Source organism: Notechis scutatus, chromosome 7 (genome assembly GCF_049901735.1).
Source record: "Notechis scutatus isolate UNSWTSFEM ecotype Mainland chromosome 7, rNotScu1.2, whole genome shotgun sequence".
NCBI classification, from domain to species: domain Eukaryota; kingdom Metazoa; phylum Chordata; class Lepidosauria; order Squamata; family Elapidae; genus Notechis; species Notechis scutatus.
In genome coordinates this window covers 22,191,570-22,201,557 of record NC_142015.1, presented here as the reverse complement: position 1 = coordinate 22,201,557, position 9,988 = coordinate 22,191,570, and the positions used below count along the sequence as shown (strand labels likewise).

The 9,988-nt window shown below is 49.2% G+C and overlaps 1 protein-coding gene across 1 annotated transcript in view; it reads left to right on the top strand.

Moving 5' to 3' along the window:
* Positions 1-5,648: 5,648 nt before the first annotated feature.
* IGSF9B (immunoglobulin superfamily member 9B) overlaps positions 5,649-9,988 on the top strand; it is a 92,473-nt gene continuing 88,133 nt past the window's right edge. Inside the window, exon 1 of the mRNA XM_087969822.1 lies at positions 5,649-5,742. Coding sequence (XP_087825948.1) covers positions 5,649-5,742 — 94 coding nt within the window. The remainder of the gene's footprint in view (positions 5,743-9,988) is intronic.

Genomic DNA, 9,988 nt, shown 5'->3' with positions numbered 1-9,988 from the left:
CCTCCTCCTCCTTTTCTTTTCCGGCAAAGAGAAAAGCAGATTATAAACAATCTGAGACCAAGATCCTTGACTAAAAGGTTGGTTAGCTTTAGATTAATTGTCACCAGGTAGAATTCTTTGTTTATCTTGATCCAATGGAGAGGGATTCCCACCTCCCAATTCTTTTAGAAGAATATGAATAAAAATACAATGTGAATCTTTCTTTGGGTGGGAGGCAGTGTTGGCCCCTTCCTGGAGCTTGGTGTAGGATAGGATAATGGTATTGATTAGCTGAGGGGCTTTTAAAAGCCAGCATATGAGATGCAATCACGATCTTGATCTTTGCCTTCAATAATATCAGAATAACAGAGTTGGAGGTCTTCTAGTCCAGGGGTCCCCAACCACCGGTCCGCGGACCGGTACCGGTCCGTGGAACAAATCCTACTGGGCCGCTGGTTTGCTGGGCGCCGCCATCTTGTTTTGATGAAAAAGTGCTTCCGGTGAGCTTTTCCGGATAGAAAGCTCACCGGAAGCACTTTTTCATCAAAACAAGATGGCGGCGCCCAGCTGATGCCGGTACCAGGCCGCGGCATAAAAAAGGTTGGGGACCACTGTTCTAGTCCAACCCCACTTAGGCAGGAAACCCTAGCCCATTTCAGACAAATGGTGGCTCAATCTCTTCTTAAAAACTCCCATTGTTGGAGCATCCACATAAATCAGATTCACATAGATCACATACAGTGTTCATATAGATCGGATCTGTATGACATGGTATTATTGCCAACATGCCAACTGATGAAGCCAACCAAAGCAAGCACAATTGAGACGTTCCAATCTCTAAAGGCAAAATTTTGTTGAAGTGCATCATTTTGGCACCGATGAGGACAAAACCAGATTTAGCTAATGTTCTGACCCAGGCTTTGTCAAATGTCATTAATATCAAACTTGTTTTAAAAGCACAACCTATATTATTGCAAGGCTGGGAATTGTTTTCATTCTCAGCCAAAACTAATCTTAAACAGTTCCCCAAGATAAACACACACCTTTCAGTGCTGGGAATGCTGCTAAAAACAGAAGTATCCAATTAATTATAACAGAAACCAACTGAAGTACCAGAAAAAAAACAACAGCCAGAGTACACAGAGCTTCAAGGAGGATTCAGAATCTATCGAACTACTTTGCTTCCTGCAAAGGTTTTACATTGAGGTCTGACTTTTATCCCTTATGGGAGGGGCAATCACCTCGCAGCTTTACTCCTGAGTCACCCCTTTTGTTCCAGTTGCTCTCGCCTTCTAGTAGCTCTGTGCAATGCGCACTGGGAACAGGCTCCCCTAAGTCCTCTTCCTCGCTGCTGCCAGACTCCGAAGGCTCTGGAGTCAGCACACCACTCCCAGATGGTCCTGGCCCCATCTCTGCATCAGACACAGGACCCTTGTCCAAGTCCTCTCCAAACTCCCTGACTGGTCCCCTTTCTTCCTCATTGTCCGATTCCGCTGCCGTCTACCGGTGAACCACAACAGCTAATTCCTGCACAAACCCACACAATTAAAAATATAGGATTCTCCCTCCCCCTATTAGAGCAGGTGACATTGTCCAATTCAGTCTCTCTGCATTGTTATGAGAAAAATCTTTGGCTTTGGCAAACACCTGCTGAAGTGTCCTTGGCTCTCACGGCTCGGCTTCCTAATGCCTGGAGTACACATTCCATCTACCCCTTCCCCCCTCCTTGGTTCGTTGGCAAGCTGAGAAGCAATAATGTTGCCACTGCAAAAACGTGGTTCAAACTTGACAACAATGTCAAGAAACATGATCTAATACCCAGAAAATCTCCATCACATTTCTAATGATCAGAAAAGTCAAGATGGCCTTAAACATAATTTCCTTTGCTCCACGCGGATGTCTTCCAAATGTTCTGGAAGTCAAGAACTCCCATCAACCCAATCGTACAATCACTGTTTAAGGAGGATGGGTTGCGTAATCCAGTATCTGGGGCTGAACTTTTAACTTCCATCTGTTCTCTTCTATTTCTCTATCCAGTTCAATGTTTCTTGCTTGTTTGGCGGAAGTTCTCAACCTGCTACCTGAGACATCTAATGTTAGGAACTGACCTTGCAGTTCAGTTTTGGCTGAACATACAGCTTTGCAGGAAAGCATAGGTTTTTTTTACAGTGAGCTAAGGTCACTCATCCTTGGTCTGTGTTACCATGACAAATTCAGGCTGGGTCTCCTAAACAGATACAACTCTTAGCCATTATGTATTTTGCTTTCAGCTTTGCATGGTCTATGGAGCTTTGCGGCTTGTGATCCATTATGGCATTTTATTTTTATTTGGTTTACCAGCCATTATTGTTTATAAATCATGTTTCATGGCTGATACAAACCCAACCAGTTCCTGTATCTTTGATAAAAAGGCTGAAAAAGGCTCTTAGCTTGGCAAAATGTATGACCCCAGTAAGTGATGTCATTTTAAGAATACTAACCCATTTTTTAAGTGTGCAGATGTTTGTATGCATGCAAGAAATCCCACAAAATCCCTCTCAAGATTGTGATGACAATAGCATAGCATCTATCTGTCTGTCTGTCTATCTTCTATCAATCAAGCAATCTATCTATCCATCCATCCATCATCCATCCATCTATAGCTATCTATCCACCTATATTTGTCTATCCATCCATCCATCCATCTCTATCCATCCATCCATCCATCCCCCTCTATTTATCCATCCATCCATCCATCTTCTATCTAATATCTTGCCTTTATTATTTTTATAAAGATAGCAAACACGTGTTATATTCATTCCTTCTCCTATTTCCCCCACAACAACCCATGTGAAGTGAGCTGCGTTGAGAGAGATTGGCCCAAAGCCACCCAGCTGGCTTTCATGCCTAAGGCAGGACTAGAACTCAGGGCCTCCTGACTTCTAACCTGGTGCCTAGATCAGTAGACCATACTGGCTATTCCATGGCATTGCCATACTTTAGCTGAAATTATTAATTGCAGGTATTATTTGTCGTACTGTTTCATAATGTTCCAATCAAGGAAACCTGTCAATTCTGCATGAATTTTCCCCAATGAAAAAGAGAAAAGCTTGAGCGTGTGTAAATCTGTGCATTTAGAAATACGGCACAGTTGATTGTCTGAACTTTGCAATAAGTCATGGCTATCTATAGACATTGGCTGGAAAGGAATGCCATCATCCTTTTAGAGAGGTATTAATTTCTTCTCAAGTTTCCATTCACTGGGAAACTCTAGGATTGGAGTGTGTGTGTGAGAGAGAGAGAGGGAGGAAGGGAGGGAGGGAGGAAGAGAGACAGAGGGAGGGAGAGAGAGAGAGAGAGAGAGAGAATGGCATTATTTGCTGGTCAGATCAGAGATGGTTAACTTATTCCCCAGATAGTACAGCCCTAATCCATGTAGCAAAGGATGCTGGGAATTTTACTTCATAATCTTTAGAAAACCCAAAGTTCCCCAGGATGTAATATGGTGTCTATGATCTGAGAGGCGTCATCTCCTTGACTTTCTTCTAGCAAACTTTTGGTGATACAGAAACCACAACCTTCCATGTGGTCAACTTTAGTAGTAAACTAGGATGATGATGATGATGGAGGAGAAGGAGAAGGAGGAAGACGAGGAAGATGAGGAGGAAGGTTTCTTTCCTGTCTCCTGCAATGCCATTCTCTCTAGAACCTAACCAAGTAACAGAAGGGGATTATAAAAGTAGAAGAACAGTTGGGATACACCGTGGTTGAAGTTGGGCAGCAAATTAAATTAGGTTAAAATGGGGTTGGGTTGGTGGAATCTCAGTGGGATGCAGACCCAGCCCTTCCCTCTTCACCCAGTCATAGCAGAGTGTGTGAAACCAACCAGCAGAGCAGGCCAAGGCGGAATTCATCCGGATATGAATGTCTGGAATACTCTGCCTGACTCTGTGGTTTCTTCCCCAAACCCCCCAAACTTTAACCTTAGAATGTCTACTGTTGACCTCACCCCTTTCCTAAGAGGCCTGCAGGGGGCATGCATAAGCGCACCAATCATGCCTACTGTCCCTGTCCTATTGTTTATTTTTCTTATATGTATCCATGTATTCATAACTATGTTTTTACTTATACCTATTATCTTGTAAGCAATTGACAAACCAAATAAAATAAAATATCTAAGCACAGGATCAAGGTTGGCCTTCCTAAAACCAAGGATGATGAGGAAGGGGATTTCCCACTTGGCCTTTGTTGTTTGGGTTCCCAACTCTAAGGAACTTGCCTGGCTGTTCTTGGAGACCCAAGTAGTAGTAGGCCTTCTGCTCCTCTCCTGAGAAGGTAGGCGCTCAGTAACAACCAGGGCCTTCCTCGCACCCTTTCCTCCTCCCTCCCTCTCTCCTTCTCTGGTCATCCCCAACAGGCGGGACCTTCTGCAGCAGCAGCCCAGCGCTCGCCGCAGCCCCGCCCGCGAAAATTCCGCGGACGTGCCTTCCAGCCGTGCCTCTCCGAAGCCTGCCTCCGTTTCCCCTTTTGTAGAGGCGGCTGGCTTTCTGCAGGGCCGTGGCTGGCCCGGGATAGGAGGCTGCTAATAAGAGGGTCGCGATGGGGAGAGGAAAGGGGGATGGTGTGTGTGTGTGGGGGGGAGGAAACCTCAACTGTAGGGACAGGAGCAGGGCCGGGGGTGAGGGGGCGGTCGGGCCAAGTGGAGCGGAGTCCGTCACCTCTTCCCCATCCCAAAGCGGGTCCGGAGGAAGATCAAGAGAGTGGGAAGCCGCCAAGTCAAGGGACTAGGGTTCCCCTGCTTTGCAAAATTGGGGAAAGGTGTGTGTGTGTGTGGGGGGGGCAGAAAAGAGTAAGGGTGGGTGGGGGTTGGGGGTGATTCCCTCCCTCACCCCCTGCCCCTCCCCTCCCCCTCCCTCCCTCCCTTCCTCCTCCTCCGCACCAGCTGCAGCGGGAAGCTCTGCGGAGATCTCCCGTGATGAATGCGCTGCAACGGGCCAGCCCCCTCTTCCCGCCCCCAGCCAACCTCCCTCCCTCCTGGTCCCGGAGCATCCTCCCCGTTGGAGTAGTGGCCATGCAGTGTAAGCGGTGTGGGGGGAGGAAAGGAAAGAGGGGGAGCAAAGAGAAGCGCTGCCGGCCTCGGCTCCAGCATTGCGCATGATTCTGCGGCTCTGTTGCCTTGCACGCTCCAACCCACCTTGGCACGGGGAGGGGGGTGGGAGGAGAGGGGGCCGTCCCGCTCTCGCTCTCTCTTTCTCTCTCTCTCTCCCCCCCACCTCGGGCCCAAGCTGTCAGAGCCCGTCCGCCAATCAGGACCCGCCCCCGCGCTGGCTGCCCAATCACCGGCCGGCGGGGGCGTCGCCCGAGTGAAATGGGGGTGGGGGGTGGGCACAAAAAAAAAAAAAAAAAAAGGAGCGAAGCTGGCATGGCTCAGGCTAGGCTGCGCGCCGGGAGAAGAAGCCTGCGGGGCTGAGAGCGCGGCGGTGGCGGCGGCGGCGCAGGTGGCTGGGGCGAGGCGAGGCAAGGCGAGCCAGCCGAGGAGAGGATGGCCGGAGCGGCGGCGGGGAGGAGGCAGGCGAGGGTCTCGCCGGGCAGGCGGGCATGAGCGCGGCGGCTGCCCTCAGCCCGGGCCGCAGAGAAGGGCGCTTGGCCGAGGAGGATGACGCCCCTGCTCGCTGGTCGGTAGTAGGACTATGATTTGGTATGTGGCCGCTTTGATAGCAAGTCTGATCGGCAGCAACCGGGGACCCGCCGCCGCCGCCGCCGCAGCCGCCGCCGCCGCTCAAGGTGAGTCGAAGTGCACGGCGGGGGCTCCGGGCTGGTCCCGGCTGCGCAAGAGACGCTGCCCCCGGGGTCTTGGGCTGGGTGGAAGAGGAGCTCGGGGCTCCGATGGCCCCGGGATGAAGAGCGGAGCGGGGGGGGGGATGTCAGTCGCCTTTTCAGGTTTCCCTGCTGGGGAGGGAAGGGAAGAAAGGAAGGAAAGAAGGAATAGAGCATAAGGGAAAAGGAAGGAAGGAGGAATAGAACAGGAAGGAAGGAGGAAAGAAGGAATAGAGTATGAGGAAGGAAAGGAATAGGAAGGAAGGAAGGAAGGAAGGAAGGAAGGAAGGAAGGAAGGAAGGAAGGAAGAGAGTATGAGGAAGGTGAGAAGGAGGAATAGAACAGGAAGGAAGGAAGGAATAGAGTATGAGGAAGGAAAGGAATAGGAAGGAAGGAAGGAATAGAGCATAAGGGAAAAGGAAGGAAGGAGGAATAGAACAGGAAGGAAGGAGGGAAAGAAGGAATAGAGTATGAGGAAGGAAAGGAATAGGAAAAAGGAAGGAAGGAATAGAGTATGAGGAAGGAAAGGAATAGGAAGGAAGGAAGGAAGGAAGGAAGGAAGGAAGGAAGGAAGGAAGGAAGGAAGGAAGGAATAGAGTATGAGGAAGGAGAGAAGGAGGAATAGAACAGGAAGGAAGGAAGGAAGGAAGGAATAGAGTATGAGGAAGGAAAGGAATAGGAAGGAAGGAAGGAAGGAAGGAAGGAATAGAGTATGAGGAAGGAAAGGAATAGGAAGGAAGGAAGGAAGGAAGGAAGGAAGGAAGGAAGGAGGGAGGGAGGGAAGGAATAGAGTATGAGGAAGGAAAGGAATAGGAAGGAAGGAAGGAAGGAAGGAAGGAAGGAGGGAGGGAGGAAGGAATAGAGTATGAGGAAGGAGAGAAGGAGGAATAGAACAGGAAGGAAGGAAGGAATAGAGTATGAGGAAGGAAAGGAATAGGAAGGAAGGAAGGAAGGGAGGGAGGGAGGGAGGGAGGGAGGGAGGGAGGGAGAGGAGGAAGGAAGGAAGGAAGGAAGGAAGGAAGGAAGGAAGGAAGGAAGGAAGGAATAGAGTATGAAGAAGGAAATGAATAGGAAGGAAGGAAGGAGGGAAGGAATAGAGTATGAGGAAGGAGAGAAAGGAGAGAAGGAGGAATAGAACAGGAAGGAAGGGGGAGGGGGAGGGAGGGACACCCTCTTGCAGAAAGTTGCCGACCGGGGGAAGGCAGCCAATTTTTCCTCCTGCTTTCGAGATTCGGAGGTTGATCTTGGGAAAACGGCCGGAGATGCCCGGAAAGATCGCCAGTCTCGGGTCAGTGTGTCAAAGAGAGAGAGAGAGAGAGAGAAAATGCGGAGATGGAATCCCCCCCGCTTTTCCCTCCCTTTTCCAATTGCAGACTTTTCTGAATGGTTAAAACGCAGCCGGCAGCTGGTGTTTCCCTTGTTTTCTCGCCTTCTTTTCGTGGGTTTTTTTTCCGTCTTCTTTTTTCTTAATTTCCCGGCCCCCACGCTTTCAGAGACAGCTTAGCAGAAGCGGCGGAGGAGATACCCAGGCGAAATGACGTGGGATGGTGACGAACGCGTTTTATCCGAAGCAAATAGGACGGGGTTATCGGGCAAGATTTTTCCCCCCTCTACGTGTGGTTCGTGTGGCATATTAGTTTACCCGTACTGCCCTGGTGGAGCCCAGGTTTCGGGATCAGATCATACGTGTTTCGCATGTGGCATGCGTGTCGCGCTTGGGAAACTTTTCCCCGGACAGACTTCAGATCCGGGAAAGTATCCTCTTTTGGCTTCCCTTGGGTTTTTCTCTTGGGAGGGGCAAAAAAAAAGAAACCTAGAAAAAAATAAAGACGGCCGGGTAGTGATTGATCAGTTCGTCTGCCACATCCGGGAGGCACACAGAGGTGATTTGGAATATTAAGATTTTAGGAGCTCTGTCTGTGCAGCTGCTAATAACCCAAGTGTAGCTCGGGAGAAATCAGATGGATAGAGGCTTAATTGGGAGACTCCAAGACGTAGAACATGAAGGAAGGGAGGGAGGGAAGGAAGGAAGGAAGGAAGGAAGGAAGGAAGGAAGGAAGGAAGGAAGGAAGGAAGGAAGGAATAGGGAGAAATGGGAGACTTCAAGCATCCTTGTGAAATTGGGAGATGCCAACTGTCTCCAAGGCATAGAACATGAAGAAGGAAGGAAAAGAAGGAAGGAAGGAAGGAAGGAAGGAAGGAAGGAAGGAAGGAAGGAAGGAAGGAAGGAAGGAAGGAAGGAAGGAGGGAGGGAGGGAGGGAGGGAGGGAGGGGGAGGAAGGAAGGAAGGAAGGAAGGAAGGAAGGAAGGGGAGAAATGGGAGACTTCAAGCATCCTTGTGAAATTGGGAGAAGCCAACTGTCTCCAAGGCATAGAACATTGAAGAAGGAAGGAAAAGAAGGAAGGAAGGAAAGAAGGAAGGAAAGAAGGAAGGAAGGAAGGAGGGAGGGAGGGAGGGAGGGAGGGAAGGAAGGAAGGAAGGAAGGAGGGAAGGAAGGAGGGAAGGAAGGAGGGAAGGGGGAGAAACGGGAGAGACTTCAAGCATCCTTGTGAAATTGGGAGAAGCCAACTGTCTCCAAGGCATAGAACATGAAGAAGGAAGGAAGGAAAGAAGGAAGGAAAGTAGGAAGGAAGGAAAGGAAGGGAGGAAGGAAGGAATAGGGAGAAATTGGGAGACTCCAAGCATCCTTATGGAATTCTGGCTGGATGTTTTGAGAGGATGATCTGATATGTATGTATTCCTTCCTGGGACTTGTTGGAAAGGAGGCTGAATGCATTTCCTTTAAAGCTGGGGGCATAAAAATGTGCAGTGTGTTTGCTCTGATTGCATGTGTGTGTGTGTGTGTGTGAGAGAGAGAGAGAGAGAGAGATGTTTACATCCTGCAGGAATTCCCAACAGCATCTTGGCTCTTGGAAAAGGGACCTTTCTTGTATGGGAAGTAGAGGGAAAGCAAACAGCAGCTAAGAATGTCTCTTGACCTCTGGTGAAAAATGCAGATCCTGTGTGGGGGAAATGACCTCTAGGAGTTTGTGCATCCAGAAGCTTTGCGGGGGGCACAGTTGTGCATTGCCGCTACCAAGGCTCTCAAGGACTGGGAGACGGTCCTTTTAAGACATGAACTCCAGAGAGGGAGTGGCCAAGCTGGGATTGAGATGTTCTTGAGTGGTCTAGAGGCGATGGTGGGAGGGGAGGAGAAAAAAACAAAAAAACCCTTCCCTCCACTCTGGAAGATGCCATGGCGGTCTCCAGTCTGCTTCCATGTATGCAGTTCTAGCTTCTCTCGTCTGTGCAGTTTTAGTTATAGTTTGTCTCCTTGCCTGATCCTTGAAATACGGATTTTGCTCTCTGTAGGGCGACTAGCTGTAGTGGTTCACCTGTGTGGGATGCAAATTTGGCTTGGTTTGGACTGTGGTCCTCTGGGCAGCCTTTTTCTCCCGAGAAGGGAATGAGATCCTTCACCTTACTTTTATGAAAGCATCGTTTGGCAGGTGCAGTGGTCTCCCAGCTTCTATTTTCTACGCTTCGCAAATAGTCTCTCCAAACAGATTCCCCCCTTCCCACACACACACACACACACACCAGCGTTTGCATTCCACATTCATTGCATTGCATTTCTCCACTGTCACTTATGTTCTGGTTGCTAAGCATCTCTTACATTTTGCGTTGCGGGCTACCAATCTTCTGGACATGGGCTTGCAGCCCAGGTCCGGCCAACATGTGTGCAACCGACATGACAACACGGTGGAGGTCAGATGAACTGAAAATATTTCAGACTGCAGGGTGAGTGGGTGGGTGAGGGAATCCAGTTTGGGAGGCTTTCTGGTGGAGGTGGAGGACTCCGTTGCGCAACAGAGAATATGCTGACATTCTCCCTAATGCGCTGTTGGTTCGTGCAGGGAATCCTTACTGTGAGATCTAAAAATATCTAGATATCTTTGGATATTTAAAGGCCCCAGATTGTACTAGATTGTCGTTTCTTTTTCTTTTTGTGTGATCTTATCTCTCTTTTGTGGATAGAGCTTGACTTAAATCCTGGAGGAGGGAACCTTTCACCGGTGAATTCTACCAGATCTTGGTCCTAATTAAGTGAATCTAGTAGCTGGAATGATGAATTGTAATCCAGCTCCATCAGTTGGGTTGCTGGCAGCCAACCTGTGTTGGGAAAAGTTGAACTTATTGAATTAGGACACAACCCTGAGATTCTGATCGTTC